Source organism: Camelus ferus, chromosome 2 (genome assembly GCF_009834535.1).
Source record: "Camelus ferus isolate YT-003-E chromosome 2, BCGSAC_Cfer_1.0, whole genome shotgun sequence".
NCBI lineage: Eukaryota > Metazoa > Chordata > Mammalia > Artiodactyla > Camelidae > Camelus > Camelus ferus.
In genome coordinates, this window is record NC_045697.1 from 29449885 (window position 1) to 29472852 (window position 22968).

At 48.1% G+C, this 22968-nt stretch overlaps 1 protein-coding gene across 20 annotated transcripts in view; it reads right to left on the bottom strand.

Moving 5' to 3' along the window:
* APBB2 (amyloid beta precursor protein binding family B member 2) overlaps positions 1 to 22968 on the bottom strand; it is a 332928-nt gene that overhangs the window by 64730 nt on the left and 245230 nt on the right. For all 20 annotated transcript variants that reach the window (XM_032496430.1, XM_032496425.1, XM_032496409.1 and 17 more), the window contains 2 exons: positions 2016 to 2162; positions 368 to 495 (listed from right to left, as the gene is read on the bottom strand). In XM_032496430.1, coding sequence (XP_032352321.1) covers positions 368 to 495; positions 2016 to 2162 — 275 coding nt within the window. The remainder of the gene's footprint in view (positions 1 to 367; positions 496 to 2015; positions 2163 to 22968) is intronic.

The window sequence follows — 22968 nt, forward strand, 5'->3', positions numbered from 1 at the left end:
CTGAGACTCAACTTTAAAACAGATTGCAGAGAAGAGGGGAAAAAAAGAAAGGTGGGAGTTCAGGGAACTTGGGTGATTGGGAACTCAGGTGAATGAGGATGAGCAGGGAGAGAAAAGATGCAGAACCAGCGGCAGGATCCAGAGCTGACAAAAGGTCCGAGGTACAGAAACCAGGCATGGAAGTAGCTTGGAGGGTTTATGAGGCAGGGTACAGAGATGTGCTTAATTTTTTACATTTCTGCAGAGAGTGTACTGTCAAGGTTCATATTCAATTTCTGCAGTAGTAGCGAGGCCACACCTGGGGGCAAAGCTAAAACTGGGGCACCTGATGACGTGACACAGGACGGCGCCAGCCTGGGGCACTCACCGGCCGTTGTCGCGGCCCACGCCCCACACACGGATGCTCACGATGGGCTGTGCGTGGAGCACGCTGCGGTCCATGGGGTCCACCAGGCTCAACGTGTCGTTCTCCAGGACCAGGTACATGTCCTTCCCCTGGGGTGCGACAAGAAGACAGGTTACCTTCTTCACAAAGCTACATGTCCTCGTCCTCAGGATGTTCCTGGCTATACCGGGACGTCATTTCAACCATTAAAAAGCCACCCCTGGGGTCTGTAACTTGTTTTCCTAAGAGAACAACAGCCCCTCCTGATTAAAATACTCATAAATCTTTCATCTTCCCCTCACGTGCTCAATTTCTCTCTCCTCCAGAGCCTCTGAAATGTGTCCCTAGCCTGCTTTCTAGTGGGCTCTTATTTTTAATTATTTACACTTTGAATCTTAACTCTAAGGAAAAAGGCTAATGGCGGGTTCCCTGGAGAATCTGGTCTCTTACTAACTCCAAATCTGTCATCCTCTCATAACCCCTCTCTCCCTACTCCTTCCGCTCTGGCCAGACCTACCAGGCAGCCCCTGCACGGCCTTCCCAGGCTCACAATGTCTGTCTCTTCTCGGCTTTGTGACACTTCTCGGTACTACAACAGCTAATGTTCACATGACTTTACGGCATCTCAGACTCACTGGGGCGTGGCCCCCAACGCAACTGTCACCTGATGACCCCACCCCTTTGCCAGGCAGCTGTTTTCCTGGCTAACAGACTCTGAAAGGCTTTGTTTTGACTGACATCACCTGATACATTAAACTTGCTTGGTAGGATATGACCCATAGCGAGGTCAAGTGCCCCCTCACTGAGCTGGGTGATGCATTTCCTTAGGATTGATTCAGCTCACAAACCACAACTGGTCTTCACAAAGACAAGAGGGGCCATGTTCATCAGTTAACTCCACCGACAAACTTCGTGTTATTGGACAGAACCAGTGACAGTTTCCAGCTGGTGATCTGAAGTGAGAACGGCTGGCTGAGTGTGGAGTCTCCCTGAGTGAAAATGCATCGTGGCTTCTGCTGAGTTGATTGAGCACGCTTATGTCTTCCCATATGCGCCCTTTCCGTTTTCCCATGAGCACTCAGCAACTCCTAGCTGACCACTGTAAAGGCTTGCCTGCTGATTTCATGTGATTCTTATAGCAAATTTGGAACTTTTACTCATTACTTTCCTCTCTGAAACAATCTCAACTAACATTTCAAAGGGGAATTACTTTGTTCCCAGTGAGAAAGACTATATAGTTATCAGTTCCATAACTCAGGAACGACATGGATTTTCAGACTGTAAATAAAGAAGAAAGGGGGAGGCGTGGGTCTTCCTCCCAGAAGGCAGCTTCTGGAGACTGGCAGACCCAACTCTGCATGGAGGCCTAGGGGGTTTCTGGGCCCTGAAGTCCGTCCGTGGCTCCCTGGGGACTTGGGATACCAGGGTAGACTCTGTCACTGAGGCACTGAGAAATGCCCTTTCCCAGGGCCCGTCCTCCCCGGGACCACAGGTCATCACAGGTGCTCCGCGCCTACACTGCCTGCCTTCACAGGAAAGTGCACCCCCCCACACCTTCAGTGCCCCCAGTACCACGTCTCACGGAACTCTGTGAACAGTCTGCCGTGAATTATTCCCACCCGTTACTTACCTCTCCCCAGATGCCGACTGTGTCTCGGATGTCATTTTTGCAGTAGGAAAGCTGCCTGATGCAGTTGTTGACGGCAACGCTACTCTTGCCAGGGGCGAGGTCCTCCTCTGCCATCTCCACCCACCCCAGAGAGCGCACAGCAAAACACTAGGAGAAAAGCCAGAGAACAGGAGGTTAGTCTTGGCCACCGGTCAACTTACACTAAAACCCTCTACAAAGTGTGCTGACTGTGCCCTCAATTACTACAAAATGTCCAATCATCTAATTTAGTAATTAGCCCTCGATTGTTGGAAAATGAAATTGTGGCTATTTTTTGCTATTAAAAACGTGCTTTCATGAGAATTGGTCTCGGAGCTTGTCATTAGCACCAAATCCTGAAAAGCCTGCAGAGTGGACCAACCTGTGAGATACCTTAGCACACATGTTCCATTCATTCTTTTGTCATTTAGAGATACTGAGTTGAGATCATGCTCCTTATCCTCCTTTTAAAAGTTCAAGTATTCATTTTTTTTAAAAAAATTAAGTATCATATGCGTATTGTAACAAGTGAAAAAATCCAAAATTGTACAAAGAAATTCATGGGACATGAGAGGGCGATCTGGCAACCACATCTGCCTAGCTGTTAATCTCCAGGGCTGCCAGGTGCCTGGAAGTGGGGTCTCTCATCGCAACCTGTGGTCCGGGGCCTCCCCAAGGCTGCACATCAATTGAAGAGATCACCTTCCCCAGGACAGGAGAGGCAGACAAGGTGCCACACTTCTGTGGAGCCAGGAGGCTGGGTCTCAAATAGCATCTTCTAAAGTTTCCACAAGTGAACTTCATAAAAAGTGAAGAAATGCAGCAAACGGTCCCAAAGTGACCACATTCAACCTAATTCAACCTTCCACATCTCAGCCCCCACACCCAGACTAGGTGCCTCCTTCCTGAATTGCTAATCACACCTTCTGGGGGGGGGAACTACCAAAATACCAAAGACAACCTAGTTATGCTAACAGAACGTGGATCCTCCCATCCTGGGGGGAACAACAGAACCTCGGTAACTGCCTGGAGCGGAGCAGCTCCCGTGCGCCGATGGGCACATGATGCCCTTTACAAATAAGCCATGAAGAGAGGGTCATCCCTGCAGCAACTGCAGAAGCTAGGCAGGACCCTGCATCCCGGGGAAAGGTCCTGGGAGACACCCTCACATTTCAACTGCGCGTGTGCATCTGCTGCAGAGAAGCTGCTCAAAGGGAAGAGGATGTCCACAGGTACAACGGCTGCCCCCTCTGCAGTTCTGCTCCCTTAGCCCTGTGACCAAACTGCTCCTCCGGGGGGACATGTCAGAAATGCCACCGGTGCACAGCACAGCACAACCGCACAGGCCTCCGCCCAGAAGCACTCATTTTCTGCTCCCTCCAGGGGGCACCGTGCAGCTAAGGAATCTCCCTTCCTTGCTGGTTCCCAGCATAGTCCCTAGTGGGTAAAATCACCATGCCACAACCTACCTTGACCTGCAATTTTGATCGTGTTACCCATCTTATAATGGGAAAATTCAACTTTTCCACCTTCACCAAATATGTGGAGGTTTTCCTCCATACCAGCAAACTCCCTTTATTTGAGAACATTTATTCTATCCTGACCCCGCTGGAAAGCAGAAAATAATCACAGCACATCTGTACCATCTGATACAGACAAGAAGGCATTGTTCAAATGTCCAAAGGCATGAATTCATTTACTTCTCACCTCAATCCTAAGAGCTCAATACTAAGTTACTGTACCCATTTTATAGATAACGAAAGTGAGTGAAGCACAGGGTTGATAAGAGGTGGACCCAGGATTCAAACCCAAGCAGTCTGACCTCTGGGTCTGACCTCTCTTAACGACCCTACCATACGTCTGTGACCTCCTTGGGGGGACAGCATCCGATGGGGCCAGGCTCAAGAACACAGCCAGTGATGTCAATACAGTTTGAGTGTATGCAGCCCAAGAGCAGGGACAGCCTAAATTAAAGTCTTAGCCCTGACTTACAGGTACTGTGATCTTGGCCAAGTAACTAACAAAGTCTTAATTTTTTTTTTAATTTGCAAAAATGGAAATAACAGTTAACAGTTACCTCAGAGGGTTCTCATGAGGATAAAACAATATAACACAAGTAGAGAACCTAGCACCTAGAAAACACTCAATGAACATTTGCCACGTGAAAGAGCCAACAAATACGGTGCCATGTACATCTTAACTGGAGTCGTCAAAGTGGGGAATGAAAGGAGATTTGTCATTAGCGTGACCCCGTGTTCCAATTGTCCATTGGATGGTTCTGGTTTATGTTTGCTGTTCTGGCAAAAGTATTAAAAGCAGCTCCTTTTACTCTCAAAAGTGTCCTCATTTGCATAATAATTTCTGGCATGGAAACCAAGGCTTGGATGGGATACTGAGAAATGCCCAAGTGGAAACCAGGTGGAACCAGGTGGGTTCAGGATCAGCAGAAGCTGCTGTCAGTATGGCACCCTGGTGACCCTGCGGGGTGGGTGAGCCCAAAGACACCAGTATTACTGTGGGGTGGTCCTACGCCCTAAAACTAGAAGCCAGGGACACATCCCCCCACTTTCTCTAACTGCCTACCACAGAACCCTACAGCCTGTAAATACTAAATGAATTTATTAACAATAAGGAAGGTGAAAAAGAATACTGGTTGCTTTTTGTCCCTTGAGTCCAAGAGCACCTGGGTTTCAATCTAAACAAGCTCAGTAAAATCAATGGTATTTCTGTCGGCGGAGAAATGCCAATGGCTAACTCCACGACAGCACATTAAGTGTACTGTTTCCTCATGCTGATAAAAAGGAAACAAGAGCCCTCCCGATATAATGAATTTATGCAAATTTCCGTATGTAATTCTACTGTTGTAATTTAGTTTCTGATCTGAAAAGCTTCACCACCAGTCCCTGTGGCCAAAGAAAGAGGAAACAGGTGTATGAAGGCGGTAGGGGAGGTGGGGGGAGAATCGAGCTTGACCAAGAGTGAGATCCATTTTCTGTCAAAGAACCAAGTGGCATAGAGTAACCTGTGCTATTTGGTGCTGCCCCCGTGCAGCCAGGAAGGTTTATGACCACCATTACTTTTCCTTAAATTGGGGAAATAACACCAAGCAGAATAGCTCTGGGAATGAACACTCACGCCAGAGAATGGGAGGAACTCAAAGTATTCAATGAAAATATGTAATCAAATATTCAATCAATCTGCCTTTTAAAATATTTTTTTCAAGTTTTGAAAAAAAAAAAGTCAACATTTACACTTTGATGCTTATTCTTCAACAGCTCTTTTCCGAAAGTGCAAAAATGAGTAACAAATGGTTCAGGGTACGGACTGTGCATCAGATGGATTTCAGTTCAAATCACGAGTTCGCTACCTACTAGCTTATGACTTTGGGGAAGTCACTTCAGGTCTCTAAGGGTCCGTTTCTTCATCTGTAAAATGGGAATAATGTTCTTACCCTGCACTTCACAGCACTGTCATTGGGACTGAGATGACGCAGGTTAAAATGTTTAGCATAGCGCCTGGCAAATAATAACTCAATAAACATTTATTATGCTATTTTGATAAATTTTAACTTTTTTCTATGTGTGGATTTTAAAGATTCCTCCAGTTTAATGGATCTCAGACAAAGCTAAAACACCCAGAGAGCTTTGTTAAAACACAGAAAACTGGACACCATTCCCATAGTTTCTGATTCAGCAGGTCTGGGCAGGGCCTCCAAATCTGCATGCCTAACAGTCTCCCAGGTGATGCTGAAATTGCAGGCCCGGGGACCACACCTTGGGGACCACTGCTGTAGACAGAATGACCCCTTCCTTACTCAAAGTCATGCTACTCCTACGATCGGTCCTGAAAGGAAAATCTGGGTTCAGATCCCAGGACTGCCACTTACTATTTGTGATCCAGGGCAAGTTAGTTAACTTCTCTGTACCTCAGTTTCCTCATCTGTAAAATATGGACATTAAAAATATCTGCCTCACAACAGTCTGTCATGTGCTGTGAGGATTAACCGGGCAGAGTTTGCCACCACGAGTTACCACGGGCATTTAGGTGCCCAGACACGGCCAGTGCTCTGTGTAACCACTGAGGGATGAGGACAAAAAGGAAATGACACCAGAATTTATGGCAACACTAAACTATAGATATTAAGAAACTAAGAAAGGTCACAGAGAAAAGCTACAATCCAGTCTAGCACTATAAATGTAACCCTGCTGAACATGCATTTATAGACTTGCTTACCATTCAAGCCTACTTACCCTACAGCACAATAACACCTGTGTATTCATGTCAACAAACATTTATTGAGCACCTATTCGTTCCTGGAGACAGAAATGAGCCTGACACGGAGAAGACACAAAGCGGGAATCTATGACACAGAGGCACACAGATGTGCTAGTGGCTCCAGGAAGGAGCAGTCTTTTCACTCGGAGAAAGGGAGCTATGGACAGCTTCCTGAAGGGTGTGGCACTGAGCCGAGCCTTGGAGGATGGGTGGGTTCATTCATTTAACAAAGATTTACCGACACCTGCTATATGCTAGGTTCTGGAGGCACAGCAATGAACCAGACAGTCCAAACGCTCAGCTCTGAGTAGTATTTCAAAAAGCTGGAAGGGCGTATTCATTTGTCTGTGACACCAGAGGTCACACAGCTCCACTGACATGAACCACGAGTGAGGCACAGTGGGATGTGGGCGGGGGAGCACGAGCACACTGATTCAGGGCCCAGGTTTTCAAGTCACTGACCTGGAGGACAGTCAGGAAAAGGTGGTTACTATTTTCGCAAGGTCTCTGATCTCTGTCATAAGTGTCAGGATTGGGGAACACCACCAACAGTCAGCCAGTCAATCCTGTTTTGTTTCTCCAGCTAATGATCAAACATCGTGGGTGGTTGGGGGTGAGGAGAGGCCCTGGGGCCTGGTGAGGACGGATGCTCTGTCTTCAGGCTGCGTCCTTCTTATCAGCCCACCTAAGAGTCCACGGACCTTGGAGATCCATGGATAGGCTTCAGGAGGTTCTAAATATCCTGAAAATATATCCAAAATTATGCATGTATTTGCATAGTATGGAAAGAGGATCCAAAGCTTTCCAAAGGCTCTGGGAATATAAAATACTTTAAAAGAATCCTCAGGAGTTTGGATACGGGAGTACTCACTCATCAAGACATCAATTAAGGGGAAAAGCTGACTAGCTGATACCACAGTTCTTTTCTGAGCAGTGGATGGGGAAGGTGGTTAAACGGCTCTCCATAAGAACTGATAGGGAGTTCAGGGGCGAGCAGAAGCAGCGAAAGGAAAACAGGGGGCAGGAGAAAGGGCCGCACAGCCTCTGGGGAAGCACAACCTCTGAAGTGGCAGGCAGACCTGAACAGCTGAGAAAGACGAGGGAAATTCAACAGCCAGTTTTGAAAACCAGTATCTGTTTTTGATGCAATGCGAGTCCCTCAACGTGACCCTCGATGCTCTGTAACGGCAGGAGTCCATTACAATGGGACAGCTGAAGTCATCAGCAGTGAAAAGAGGAAGGTACACTCCTCCCTGGGGAGGCACTTGGCAGCGAGCGGAGAAGTACTGGCCAAGGCCTCAGAATGGGGAAAAGGGAGTCGACACAAGGCAAACGTAAGCCCAGGGAGCGGGCAGAACTTTGGGGAAGAGCAGGGACTTCCAGGGGATGTGAGGCTGGGATTCAAGCCCGTCTCACCTGGATTCTGAGAGCATGGTGATCCTGCTGCGGCCTGCACTACGCAGAGCTGCTCTGCGAAGACTTTTTATCTCTTGCTTTTGGGGTCAGGTGGGAAAAAAAGACACATAATCTTGCTGTATGTGACTCTGAGGAAGGACCTTTTGAATAATTGCACAGCCCACATGTGAGCATGAGAGCATGTTTTTAAATTTCATCCTGGTGGCCAGAGGCAGGGAGGGTACAGCGCAAGTGGCAGAGCACATGCTTGGCATGCATGAGGTCCTGGGCTCAGTCCCCAGGACCTACTTTAAATACATAATTAAATACATGAACCTAATTATCTCTCTCCTCCCCCGCAAAAAATTCATACTGGTTGTCAGAATAATGTAACCATTTAGGGTATGTACATCACATGTGATAGCCTACATCCTGGGACATCATCCTAAGAATTTGGAACAGCCCTCTGCCCTCCTGTTTCCCAGGTACTGCAAGCATCAGACGCAGCATGGACCCGATTTCTGCCCACAGCCCAATTGTCTGACCATCCAGACTTTGCCAAGAAATAAGGCAGCCAGTAAACAAAGGGCTGTGACCTCAAATGACTTTCGGAGTCTGTTCTAAAAATGCATAGGTTTTTCAAGGTTCAAAATATCTTCCTTGGACATGGCTTCCGTAATAGGGAAGTCTTTAGCAAATCAGAGTCTGTGATCATTACACATAGATCGTTGTTGTTATGGACACAGTTTGAAATAAAATTAGGTTTTGTTTGCTATTGCTTTTCTCTGAAACACAGAGATGCTTTCCAAATCCAGCATCTTAGTGGGCTCTCCCGGAGAGGTACCTGGGGACTCTGGAGTGGAGCGTGACCCAGTTCTCCATCCTCCATCTGGCTGAAGCAAGGAATCAGCCTGATTAATTATTCAGCACAGCAATGACCTCGGCAGCCAGGGAGGACCCAGACGGTATTCTACGCTGACCCCAGTGAGCAGTTTAGCTGTTCCTGATGTTTCTCCCCAGACTGTCTGCAACGTGGTGAGCATTTGGGCAGAAAACAAGACACCTGGCCCTTTGGGGTGCTGGACCCGCTCATGCCATTTACTTTACTCTCCCTCTGCCCTATTTTTCAGAACAAGATCACCCTACTGGAAAAACATATCCTATGCTAACAGCCTATGCTGACAGCTTCTGCTACAAAGAGGACAGTAAAATAACGTCCATGCAGTGCTTCTGGCGTGCCAGGCACCAAGGGCTGATCTATAATTGAAATATCATCTACAACATCCACCTCCTTGCCTGCCTGCTTGGCCCACTGCTGGCTGGTCGGTTCATGGAGCGTGGTTCCCAGCCAGGGTCACCTCTGTCTCTAGTAAATGACAGGCTCCGTCCCTATTAAACACTCTGGAAACCTGCAAAAGTCCGAAGGCAGGAACACCAGCCACATTCCCTGCATTTGGGAACCTCTCAGAGCATACACTAAGTTATCAAACATAAGAAGGGAAAAGATGAAGGCAGCTAAGAAGTAGCGCCTTCGGTCCTCGCTCACGCACAACGTGGAGCCAAGCAGGCTTCTGGGACTGAAAGCTTCAGGGACTTTAAATCTTTAAATGAAAACGTAAAGATTCTCCCGAAGTCTGCGTCTTGACTTCCCCCACTCTGTGCCAGGCCCCAAGTCAGCCCCTGCCCGCGATGACTACTCCACAGTTGTTCCCTCTGCTTTATGAAAAGTGCTTGCTGACTCACCGCTCCACCACATCAAGAAAAGCCATCATTTCGAGATTTACAGGAACTGAGGTTTGATGTGCTGCGAAGCACACACAGGGGCGGACTGAGCTCTGATTCCACACGGACTTTAAATATTTCACTGTCGCCGGGGTGTCTTTGCTTCCTTACTCTTATTCAGAGGAAGCAAAAATCCCCTCATTGCTCCTCACTGAGTGAGCTCTTTGGTAGATGAGCCAGTCCACCTGGGCAGAGCAGTGGGGCTGCAGCCTGGGCTCAGCCTGTCCCTCAAGTTGGGGGTGGTACATACACTGCATTAGATTTTGATTTCCAAGATACACATTTGAGCAGCACTGAAATCATGACACCAACACAACTTGCTTTTAATTTAAGATGTGATTTTTGCACAGCAATGAAATCCTGACATCCATATGCCTAAGTATTTATTATTATCTTAAAAGCAATATTCTCACCAGGGCTTCAGTGAGGGGATTTCAGGCCGAGAATGAGGGGAGAGGGAATTTCCATTTATTGCGCTCCTATGCCAGAGGCTCTTTATTAGCTATCTAACTCCATTTAAATTTTCCCAATCAAGTGAGCGAGGCATTCCACCCATTTTTGAGAAGAGGAAGCTGATTCCTAAAGGAAGCCTGTCAAGTTTAAGGTTTCGTAAAACTTTCTGGCAAATCCGACGCTGGGACAGTGAGGTCGTCATACTTAATCCTAACACTGTGAACATGGTGGTGAGGAGGGGTTGGGGCGGGGGAGACTGAGGTGGCGGACAGGAGTGTCACACACAGCTTTGCTACGAGTGTGTGTGTGTGTTACATACTGAGTGGGAAAAATCCACGTCTCCTTGACTACTCACACAGAACTTCACTTCTGACACCTCTAGTCACTAAATTGAGGGGAGGTCCCCACACCAAGCAACTCCCTGCAACACCAGCTGGGTGTGCTAGAATTTAACTCAAATTCTGACACTATCTACTTGGAGAGAGAGTCCAGTCTTTCAGGTTAAGGACTGAGACCCACAAGGCTGCTTGCCCACCCCACCCTCACTTTAGATGCCAGTTGCAAGTCCAGGCTGTGATCTGCACTTCTGACCAGCCAGCTATAAACAGGAGGCTCCCATGACCCCTCCTCAGGTTTGATTAATTTGCTGGAGTGGGTCACAAAACTCAGGGAAAGTTCACTCACTAGATTACCGGTTTATTATAAAAGGATATAACTCAGGAACATCCAGACAGAAGAGGACACGGGATGTGGGAAAGGGTGTGGAGCTTCCAAGCTCCCTCCGAGCGTGCCACCCTCCCAGCACCTCCAAGTGTTCACCAGCTTGGAAACTCTCTGAGCCCCGTACTTTAGTGGTTTCTATGGAGGCTTCATCACGTAGGCATGATCGACCATTAACTCCATTTTCAGCTCCTCTCCCCTCTCTGGGGAATGAGGGCAGGCTGAAAATTCCAAGCTTCTAATCATGGCTTGATTTTTTCTAGTGACCAGTTCCCATCCAGGAGCCACCACAAGTCATCCCTTAGGACAAAAGACACTGCTATCATCCAGGAAATTCCAAAGGATTTAGGAACTCTGTGTCAGGAATGGGGGCCAAAGACCAATCATCAGAACAAAAGATGCTCCTAGTGCTCTTACCACTCAGGAAATTACATGGGTTTTAGGAGCGCTGTGCCAGGAACGAGGGGCAGAGACCTGTGTGCGTGCACACGCATGTGTATGTATGTATGTGTGTGTGTATATATATACATATATATGCCAGATACTTTGTCTTACATATTTAATCAACTTAATTCACATGGCAACATATGAGATAGATATTATTATTATTCCTATTCTACTGATGAAGAAACTGAGGCACAGGGTGGTTGCTATGGACTGAACTGTGTCCTCTCAGAATTCATATATTGAAGCGCTCACCCCCAGTGTGACTGCATTTTGGACAGAGTGCCTTTAAAGAGGTAATTAAGGTTAAAAGAGGTCATAAAGTGGGCCTAATCCAGGAGGACCGTGTCCTTATAAAAAGAGGAAGAGATGCCAGGAATGTGAGCACACAGAGAAGAGGTCAAATGAGGGCACCGTGAGAAGGTGGCACCTGCAAGCCAAGGAGAAGAGGCTTTGGGAGAAACCACACCTGCTGCCACCGTGATGTTGGATGTCTAGCCTTCAGAGCTGGGAGAAAATAAACTCCTGTTGTTCAAGCCACCCAGTCTGTGTGGTATTTTGTGGTGGGAGCCCGAGCAGATTAACACTATTAATAGATTAACGCAGTGGTGTATAAACTTAAGGTAACCAGCTAGCATACGACAGAGTTGGCACTCAAACCCAAGTTTACGTGCTAACAAATTCCTGTCACCACGCCACGCTGCCTCCTAGGAGCGGCCACAGTGCAGGTTCTTCTAAGGCTGGGCTCGGGGTGTGGCTCACCCACACCTGGACCTCAGAGAGGGTCTGTCTGCACGCACGTGTGTGCACGCCCTCCCCACGGGGTGTGGCTCACCCACACCCGGACCTCAGAGAGGGCCCACCTGCACGCACATGTGTGCACGCCCTCACCACAGTCCTGAGTGCTCAACTGCCACACCAGGCTGACGCCACATCAGGAGGCCTGGTCCAGCTCTAAAGAAGCCCCAGAGAATTCAAGGGCAGGAACACACTGAGAAGGAAATATCTGCTGAACATGAAATGAGTACTCCAAAGCCCCCCTCAGGTCTAGACTTACTGCTTCAGGCTGGCCCTGAGACCTCTCAGGTCTACCCAGAGCTCCCACCATGAGGCACTAATTAGCCCCGAGGTCGTCCGGATGCTCTTGTGCACACTGTCCACCAGGGGGCACTATCACCCTTCTCCCTTCCTCCCTCCCTCCCTTCTCCCTCCCAACCCCCAACTCCTAGTAACAGATCCTTGGAGGTAAGGAGTCTCTGTGGAGGCAAAGGAAATAAAATGTAATCGGCTGCCTGGTACCTGTGTTCTCATCCGTCCAGGTCACAGCACCACCGTTCCCACCACGTTCTGGGGAGACCTGGGGCTGTGAGACTCAGGGACACCCTGTGGGAGGGGCCCAGGGGCAGCCCAGTGTGGGGCTGAGGCCTCTGGGGCTCCCGCTCTTTCTCTCATGTGAAAGGCTCTCTTCGGTTAAAGTAAGGCCGGTGTCCCGTGGCAATGCCCACAGTTACGGTTGCTCATCTACTACATGATGAGGGATTTACACACACTTAAAAAAAAATAAACACTAGCATGCCAATTGATTCATTTACAGAGACGAATGTAAGTCTGGCCAGATGCTCAGGTTGGCTAACAAGAGGATTTGTCCTCTGGAGGAGAGCCACTCCAGCTTTAACCACCAGCCCACTGCAGGCTGTGGAGCACAGAAGCGAGCCCGCGTCAACATCTTCACAGCAGAACCCTCGGAGATTCATCCATCGGGAGTGCGAGAGACAGGCCTCCGGGCTGTGATCTAACACACACACAGCTGACTGTATTAGTCACTTCCTGCCCAGGAACCAGGCTGGCATTATGAGGCCTATTTCTATCAATGGAAAAGTTGGGCAGAGGTGGGTTCAACCAAGAGACTTAGCCCAACGTTTCCACAGGTCACAGAGCAAATGAGACGTGCGCGTGTCTAAACATAACCTCGGAGGTACAGTGCATCAGGCATCTCCGCATCTAATCGTCATCCTCCTTCCAGCAGTGACCATTTCTCCAGTGCTGACTCTGTGCTGTATCATTTGCACACAGAATTAAGAGTCTGGACCTGCCGGGGAAGGCGGGGCGGCACTGACATTGACAGATCACTTTCCAAATGCTTCATGATTTAGAGCACGCGGCCCAACGTGTTCTCTCCGCCCGGCCAAGCCGGGGCTCCTTGTTTACTTTATGTGTGAGAACTGGAGGTCTGGAGCGCTGAGCTGAACCGCCCAAGGTCACAGTCGATACACAGCAGCGAGAACCTGATCCGAGGCTTGGTCTTCCAGGCGGACCGTTGTCTTGCTTTTACAGAAGAGGGAACCAGCTCCATGAAGTGCAGCAAAGTGACATGGCTGTGCGTCACCTGGCTCCCTGGCTCGTCGTGATCCCACTGTTCCATAAGTGGGGAAGCTCAATCCAAAGGAGGCACCTTGAGAACAGGCCTGTTCTGTGGACCTCTGAACGCCTACCTCCCGAAAGACAGTCTGGCACACGCTATGTGCCCAATAAGCACGTGTCAAATGAAGACACTCAAGCTGGTGGGGAGTTGGGGCAGGGTGTATATAGCTTAGTGGCAGAGCACATGCTTAGCATGCATAAGGCCCTGGGTTCAATCCACAGTACCTCCTCCAAGAATAACTAAATAACCTAATTACCTCCCTCCACCAAAAGAAAGGAAGGAAGGAAGGAAGGAAGAAAGGAAGAAAGAAATGGAGACAGACAGAGGTGCGGTGGCAAGAGAGGACCAGATCTGACCGGGAGTCCTGGACCACCACTCTCTGGCTGTACCCTCGGCAACATGACTGTCCTTAGTTTCTGCATCCTTGGAGGGAGAACTCCGCAGGTGCCGGTGAGGACTCAGGGGGTGCGTGCGCTGGCAGAGCCCGGCACAGACATTTCTGCTGCCGTAAAACGTATACAGCCTGGACTCTGAAGCCAAAGTACCCAGGTTTGAATCCCAGCTCCCTACTTAATGCCTGAGTGATGCAGCTTTCTAACCCGTAAAACGGAGACAATGGTAGGATGTATGTCCTCAGGAACGTCAGGGGCCATGAATGATATTGTCCATCTGATGTGCTTAGAATGGTATGAGATGAGTGTTCAGTGTTTTATGATGTTAGCTCTAAATTATCAACAATTCCTGATCTAGGCCATGCCTAGTGATATAAAAGTCATATAAAAACATCCATTTAGCCAGTAATGGGCGCTCAGGTCAAGTACCATGTGCCTCCAGGGGCCTCCAGTGTAAGACCAGAGGGCCAGTCCTTCTGGAGGGCTAAGCCCTGCCCAGCGTCCAGTCTAGTTCTTATCAGCTTATCAGGAGCCCCGTCCTCACTATGTCTTCACTAGCAGGTGGGGCCCTGACACAGCCCTGTATACGGGAGCCCACATCCAAGGGTCCTGGGACACACAGACTGAGGAACATCCGGAGCCCCTTCCATGTCTGCAGTCCTTCCAGCTCAGCTTCCAGGTGGTTCCTGACTGACACTCTGGGCTCAAGAGTCCTGCCCTGGAGCTGAGCCCCAGCAGAGCCAGGCCTGTCTGGGTGCCCGTGGGGTCCAGATGACTTATTAGCATGCTGTCCCTCCAGACCAACCCTGACTCTGAGCTAAAGATCACTGAGATGCTTGTGCTATGGGGGCCAGCTCATTAGATGGGATCCCCTGGACACTGAGCAGGCCTGCTGACCTTCAGTGAGCCTGATCTGGACGATTCCTGCACGCATCTAAGCAATGCCGGACAAGTACAGAACTCAGCATTTTGTTCAACTGTTCAAAAATTCAAAAGCTTCCATAAACAATGATTTCTTATATAGGGTGAAATGGTGGCTTTCTTCCAAAGGGACGGAGCAGAAGAGACACTTCTTAAACCTGATGCCTGACATGTCCAACGAGGGCGTCTGTCAAAGCCCACTAGCCAAACACCCCATCATAGCCCCCCCCACCAGACAGCCCCAAATCGCTACCGCCTGAGAACCAGGAGAGCTCAGAGTCACCATGGAGCATCCCCAAGAGTCATGCTCTGACAGTAACCACAGAAACTTCTCCTGGTGGGACAGTGAACACGTTACACAGAAGGAACTTCTGCTGCTGGAGACAACTCGAATGCCAGCAAAAGCTTAGTCCGTGGCAGGAGACGTCTGCTTCCCGGCCCACACCCTCAGAGCCTGAGGAAGGGCCCACGCGCAGCCAGGCCAGGCAGCTAGGCCGGCAGGATCCCGCGTCTGCTCCTGCCGACAAGCAGCAGATGTCTCCACTGCTGGGAACAGCGATCCGTACCCCCTGGAAGTGTGAATGGTATTTTAGTTTTCCCCCACGGACGTCTTGGAAAAGACTGAGAGACAAGCTGTATGGTCCACATGGCTGATTCACACTGTAGACTGTATTTCTGCCATCGTAAAGTTGAGAAATGTTATTTGCGGAGTAAGCATAGAGTGAAACCATAATGGATACCCAAGTGCTGCACGGAAAGCTGGAGATTTCATCTCGCCGGGGAAAGCAAGGCGGCCACGTGGGCTCTAAGAGGAGACACTGATCCAAAGAAAGGAGCAGAGAGGGCCTGCGGTCAAGAGACAGGCTGCACCCTCCGGGCTGGGGGCTGGGGACCAGGGACCGGGGGACAGTTGGGGCTGGGACACTGGGCAGACCGGGAGGTTACAGATCCAATCTCGACTCCTAATGAGTCTAGTGGTGACATGGAAAACGCAAAACCTGAACAGAGTATCATTCTTAACACTTAGCCAAATACTCTACAGGCTGTACCTGAGGCAATTCAGAATCTGATCCTCTTCTAACATGTGCCCAGTAGATGACCTCACTAATAATGATGCTACTTGGGTCTTGAACAAATTCTTCCTTTGAGCAGCTCAAGTGCAAACACAGCTGATCCTCATTATTTGCAGATTCCGTATCTGCACATTTACCTACTCACCAAAATTTATCTGCAACCTGCAGATGAATACACGTGGCGCTTCTCTGCTCACTCACAGGCATGCAAAGAGTGGCAAAAAAACCTAAGCCGCGTGACGTGCACGTCCCAGCTGAGGCTGCACAGCCCACACAACCTCTCTTGCTGCAAACAAGTGTCCTTCCCATCGTCTATTTAGCATCTCTCATTTTGGATCTTTGTACTTTCTCTTGGTGATTTTGCTGTTTAAAATGGCCCAGGGGGTAGTGCTGAAGTGCTTACTGTCTCATGTTCCCAAGCACAAGAAGGCTGTGATGTGCTTCACGGGGAAAATCTGTGTGTTAGATAAGCTCTGTCCAGGTGTGAGCCACTGTGCTGCTGGCTGTGAGCACAAGGTTAATGAATCATACATATTAATCAATATCTATCAAATGAGGTGTCTTTAAACACAAACACACATAAAATAAGGTTATGTATCGACAGGCTGACGGAAATGTGACCAGAGGCTGGCAGGAACCTAACCCTGAATGTTCGCTAGGAATGCTGTATTTCAGTATTTGCTAATTCAATGTTGGCAGTGCTTTTAAAGAACTTTATAGACCCACTATCGTAGCAGGAATCAATTATACCTGCCCTCCCTCCTAGAGCAAGGATGGAGGGGCGCAGGACTTGGTCACTCTAAGCTTTCTGGATCCTGGTATCATCAGGTGTAGGTGGGACCAGGAACCACGAAGCCCTGGGTTCTTGTCACTGGCCCCCAGGCAAACCCCTCCTCCCCCAGGCATGGGCTTACCTTGGGCTTGTCTCCTCATCTCCCTAGTTCCCTCCCTCACATCTTACTCAATGTCACCTTCTCGAAAGGCCTTCCAAGACTGTTTAAACCTGTATTCCTTCTGGGCGCTGCCTAGCTCTCTTCCCTACTTAATTTTTCTCCATAGCAAATATTTTCACCTGATGTACATGTATTCCACTTCTGTGTTTTGCTGTGCTCCCTCTCGTCACACTGGAACACAGATTACATGAAGGCAGGTGCCTGGTCTGCAGTCACCTCCACCCCTGAGCACAGAATCTGAGAGCTGTGAGGGCTGAACGAGCTCACACAAGTGGAGCAGGCTTTGAACCTATTTGGTGCCTGGTAAAAGCTACTACCGTTACCATCACTGGGACTGACAGGAGTTCCTACTGCTGGCTTATCAGAAAGGTTTTATTGTACTGCTCACCACGAAACAAAAACCCCTGCAACTTAAGTGTCTGAGATGATGCAGTGAACTCAAAAAGTGCGAAGACCTACGAAGACCTCCGAAGACCTCAACTGACAGCACGGCTGCTGACTGAGCAGCCCTGAGGGAGCACTCACGATCTCGCTCTGAAGATGGCTCCTAGAAGTCTGCACGGCACACACAGGACACAGGACCCAGGGCACAAGGGCTCCGAGGACCTAGAACCCGAGCGCCTCACTCCACAGACGAGTGAACCCGAGTCCCGAGCCGCTGCTCAGAGCCGCTGCCGCCAAGAATGAGCACCTACCCTGCAGGGGGAGGAGCGGGAGCGGAAGGCTGTCCTGAAGGGGTTCCCTTAGCCACCGCCACTTACTGACATGGTCCCCAACCAACTGGACTCGCTGTGTAACACAAAAAGGAAGTGAGTATGAACAGACGCTCTTCCAAGATGTTTATGGCAATTCAAGAAGAAAATGTTACGTAGTTGTTTTAAAGAATTGGCTTTAAATTAGATACACTGAATTCACAGGGTGGGAATGTATGCACACAGAACTGAGATATTATAAAGGAGGACTTTTCACAGGGAATATATACACAAGATATTATGGTAGCTCACAGAGAAAAAAATGTGATAATGAATATGTATGTGTTCATGTATAACTGAAAAATTGTGCTCTACACTGGAATTTGACACAACATTGTAAAATGATTATAAATCAATAAAAAAGGTTAAAAAAAGGAGGACTTTTTAAATAGTATCATTCTTTTAAAAATGTATTTATTATTATTTTTTTTAATTTTGGGGGGAGGTAATTAGGTTATTTATTTACTTAAATGGAGGTGCTGGGGACTGAACCCAAGGACCCTGTGTATGCTAAGCACACACTATACCACTGAGCTATACCTTCCCCCCAGGAGGACATTTTCAGGAGACTAGAATAAAGGCTAAAAACCTGCTCCCAGAGATGACAACATGTCTGAGGATTAGACGTATTTGGCTCCACCTGAAGACAAACAGATTGAAGAGCCTCTGTGTGACCCCTCGTCACAGACAGATGACACACCTGTGTCTCAAACGTACTCAGGTTTTACCCTGTGTGTGCACACAAGGGAACACGGAGCCCAGGAGCTCTGTTACCTGGAAACTACTCTAAGATCAACCCCGGTGATCACACAAAAGAACCATGGAGAAGGAGGGGCCCAGAGAACGCTGCAAGGCCAGGGGTTCCCAGAATTCCACGAGGAGAAGCGACTGCAGATCAGATCCTGTCACAGAGCCTTGAGATGGTAGGAAGGAAGGAAGGAAGGAAGCAGTCAGTGGAGGCAAGCTTTGCGGGAGGCCTGACTCGAAGACAGGGGTGGAGAGGAGTTCGTGCTGGGAGGAGGCAGGGGAGGGAGGGAGGGAGAACTCTGCATTATTTAGGGTACACAGCCTGGCTCCTGCAGGCAGGCTTCCCGGCAGAAGCCAGAGCAGTGCTGCTCATTACTGCTGCTTGCAGGACAACAGCAACTCTGCCCCTGAAAGGACCTGGGATGGGGTCTATCTATTTGGGCCAGAGACTGCTGGTCCAAGGGCAAGGAGAAGCCACATTTCCAAACTTATCTCCCCTCTTCCTGGACTCCTGCTGGAGAAACTCAGCCTCTCATCTCTTTCATGCTCTGCTATTCTTTGAATTAATGCCGCTTTCCCCATTAGCTTCTGAGACTTGCTTTCAGAGCTGAACTCAAAGCTCTGCTTGTCGCCTTTGCTTGACTGATGCAGCCCATCGGGAGGGCAGTGACCTGCCCAGGGTCTCCCGGCCCGTGAGCGGCAGGTACAGGCGAGCCATGGGGTCTCCTGACTCTCAACACCGTACCCCTTCCACTACCCCTTGCGACCTCCCCCAGTAGCCACTGGAGGCCACAGACCCCTCATGTGTGCTTCTTCCTCCTCCTCCCACATTTGCCTGAGTAACTGCCACTTACATCATCAGCACTTAGCACCTGTTAGTTCGCTTTTCCTCTAATGAGAAGACGCAAGGTATCCTGAGAAAAATCACCAAAACTAACCAAAGCGATATGAATCCTGTGATTTATAAAGAAAGACAGAGAACGTCTCGATTAATTTTCGCAGAGAACAATAAGATTATTGTGAAGTATTCGAATAAATGTGGGGAAAATGCAGCCCGAAGTTGTCCTTCTACACAGAGTATCAAGCAAGAGGCGGGGGCTCTGGAACGGCAAGGAGAAACGGAAAGTGCTGACGGTGAACTTCTTAAGGAAAAAAGATGTTAAAACAAGGGGGCTGTGGGCTCTTTACCCCTGGGGCAAAGCTTAAAAATCTGGATGATGAGTTAATTGTCCCCAGGGACCTTCCTCTTTCAACAGAGATGACCAGACTAGAGGCACGAAGTTTATTCTGTATCTAGGTTCCGATTCTGCACGCAAAATGCAACCTCTGGGACACTTATTCCATGACAATATAGGAGACCCTCAACCATCCCGTTTTTCAAACTGCTTTGGGAAGAGGCTTTACATCTTGAAGAAGAAGATGGCAGTCCTATTTAAGTACATAAAAGAGGACACAAAATAAAATGTATTTTTCTGTCTCGAGAATATCTTCACTTATTAACAAGGTGGCGTGCCCCAGGGCTGGCGAAACCACATTGCCTTAACTCTACACAGCTTCCCCTGGTGGGAACGGGGCCAGCACCACCTCGCACATCACCGTCCCGCTAGCATACAGTTAGCGCGGGCACATGCTCACCTCAGCAGACTTAAATCTTCCAGAGGGGTCTGCAAAGATTTCTCAGCTTCCTGTGTCAAATTCCGCCCCTCACAACTCTTAACTTTTTAATAAGTTTTTTTAAAAAAAGAGTTTTGGTAAAATGTTTTATAGATGCTACATTATCAACAGCCTTATCTTGTGGACAGTAAGTATTTTAATGCTGTTAACAGCAGGAGGCCAGAATTTGTTGCAATCCCCCACTTTCGAGCAATCTTTGTAATCTTTAAAATCACTGCAAACACTGGGGAGAAGTGGCCAACCAAGGAAGGAGGAATCTCATTTCCTGTAAAAAGGGGGCAACTTCAATGCCAATAATATGCACACAGAACTTTGGAATAAGTTTTTTTTTTTTTTTTTTTTAAAGGCTAGTATAAAGCCCCTGGTGGCTGAAGCCCAAATCTTTTTAGCCAGAACTCTGGGGCTGAGCCTGGCCTGGGCTTGTAGGCAAGCACTAGGAAGAGAAGGCTTGCTTTACTGAACTCAAGTGCTTCACTGCCATTCCGGCCGGGCCGCCAAGGAATTCTGAACTGATGAAGGCTTAACATAAACGTGCCTTAACATACAGAAAAAGGGGAGAGTAATATGTTCTATGTGAAATAAGAAATCTCTCTCACACACACACACACGCACACAAACATCGCAACCAGTCAAAAAAATCGTTTCACGGTTTTGTCTATAACATGAGGCCAAAAAACACTCAGCCGCATTGACACAGACCATCACTATCTCCTTTCCAAAAATTAGATTAAAACTCTTTCTTCATATCATCACTAATGCTTTCTGAAAATTAGATTAAAACTCCTCATATAACTTATATAAGCTGGTATTATCTGCATTTTCATTAATCACCAGTGTGTTGCCAGACATTTCCCATTTTAATTTTTTTCTGAAGTCTAGGAAAAAAGCACTGCTGCTTAACTTGAGCTATGACACATTGTAATATGCCGCTGCTGAAATGATTCCCAGACTTACTGAATAGAGAGAAAGGGGGAGGGTGGACGGCACCCCTGGGACAGGGCTGCACCCCACACCGCCTGCAGCGGGCTCGATCCACACAGCAGCAAAAACCGGTAACTCATCATGACTGATGGGACTCCTGAGAACGAATACATCAGAATGTTTTAAAGAAACTTTTGAAAGACCAAAATCAGGCGTTATGTTTAGTTAGGGCTGTACAGCAAAGCATTTCTATCTATCGCATCTTACTGTGTCCTCACAATAATACTGTGCGTTCCCCAGACCACACATTAACGCCATCCGTTTTACAGAAGAGAAAAGTGATGTTCAGAGCGGTTAATAAAGTCACACAGCTCATCACCCACGGTACTGGGGCCAGAATCTAGCCTTTCCAGCTCCTACTTCATACCCTTTCCCCTTGGAACACGGCCCTGCCTTAGGGATGAAGACTCTGGCTTGTTTTTCCTCTATTGTCCACTAACACATACACACACACACACACACACACACACACACACACACACACATACACGCACACGCACGAAAAGCCGTATTTTATTTCCTCTCAATCTTTAACACAGTTGCATGTCTTCAGATGAGACAGCCCAGAGATTAAGCGCTTGGTCTCTGAACCCAGGCTGCCTGGGTTCAAATCTCAGCTCTGCCATTTATCAGCTGTGGAACTGTGGGCAGGTCACCTAAGTTTCAACTAAAAATGGGAGAAATAAGAGAACAAAGCTCACAGGGCTTGTGGGAAAGCAGGACAGTGGTGGCAGCAGTGGGTGTCTGCCGATTGCCTTTTACAGAGGCGCCAATGAGCCTGAAAGACAGAAACAGAGCTTACCGACAAGGGCCCCAAGCAACCCTGCGGTGCCTGTGCCCCAAACTACGAAATGCTCAAGGGCTGTTAGCAATCATCATTGTGATTTTATTGTCAGAACACAGGCTTTAGAGTCTGCTTCATGCTCAAATTTCAGTTCCTCCATATAACAGGTTGGTGATTTTAGAAAAGAGACTTGGGTTCTTTGAATCTCAATTTCCTCATCTGTAAAATGGGAATGGTAACATCCCCTCCCTCGCAGGGTTGTTCTGAGAATCAGATGACCTGCTGCTGCAAGTAAAGCACCCAGCAGTGCCCGACTGAGTCATTTTTGAAATTAGTTAATTAAAAAATTGAGATATAGTTGGTAAATAACATGGTGTAAGTCTAGGGTGTACAACGTTGCTGATTTGACACATTTATCTACTGCAGTATGACCACCACCATAGCGTTCGTTAACACCTCTATCACACCACAAAATCATTTCTTTCTTGTGGTGGAACAATCAAGGTCTAGTCTCGGCAACTTTGACGTTCACAGCACAGCACTGTTGACCATAATCACTACACCATGCAGGTCTCCACGATGTGTTTACCTACTAGTTGCAGGTGTATACCCTTAACATCTCCCAGTTTCCCCCATTCCCCGGCCCCTGGTAACCTCCATTCCTGAGTTGGGCTTTTTTAGATTCCACATATAAGAGAAATCATACGTTATTTGTCTTTGTCTGACTTATCTCATTTAGCATAACACCCTCAAGGTCCATCCATGTTGTCACAAAAGCCAAGATTTCTTTCTTGTGGCAGAGTCATATTCCTTTGTATATACATATCACATCTTCTTTATCCACCCACCTGTTGATGGACACTTAGATTGTCAATTTAAATTATTTATGGGTTATCTAAAATGTCTCCTTCAACAGGAGGCAATTGAAATTCCACAGACAGCTGCAAGTTGTCTCCTCCTTCAATCCCAGTAACATGGTAACTGTCATTCTTAAGTGAGATCACCATTTTCTCTGCTGTATTATTTTCTTTTGCTCCCCTCCCCGGTCTGGTTGAATTTAAGCCATGTTGCACACATACGCAGGACGGATGGACAGATGACTTGGTTGCAGATGCTCGCTGAGAGCAGTCACTCCTCGTGTCAGTTTAGAGACTGAAAACGGGCAAG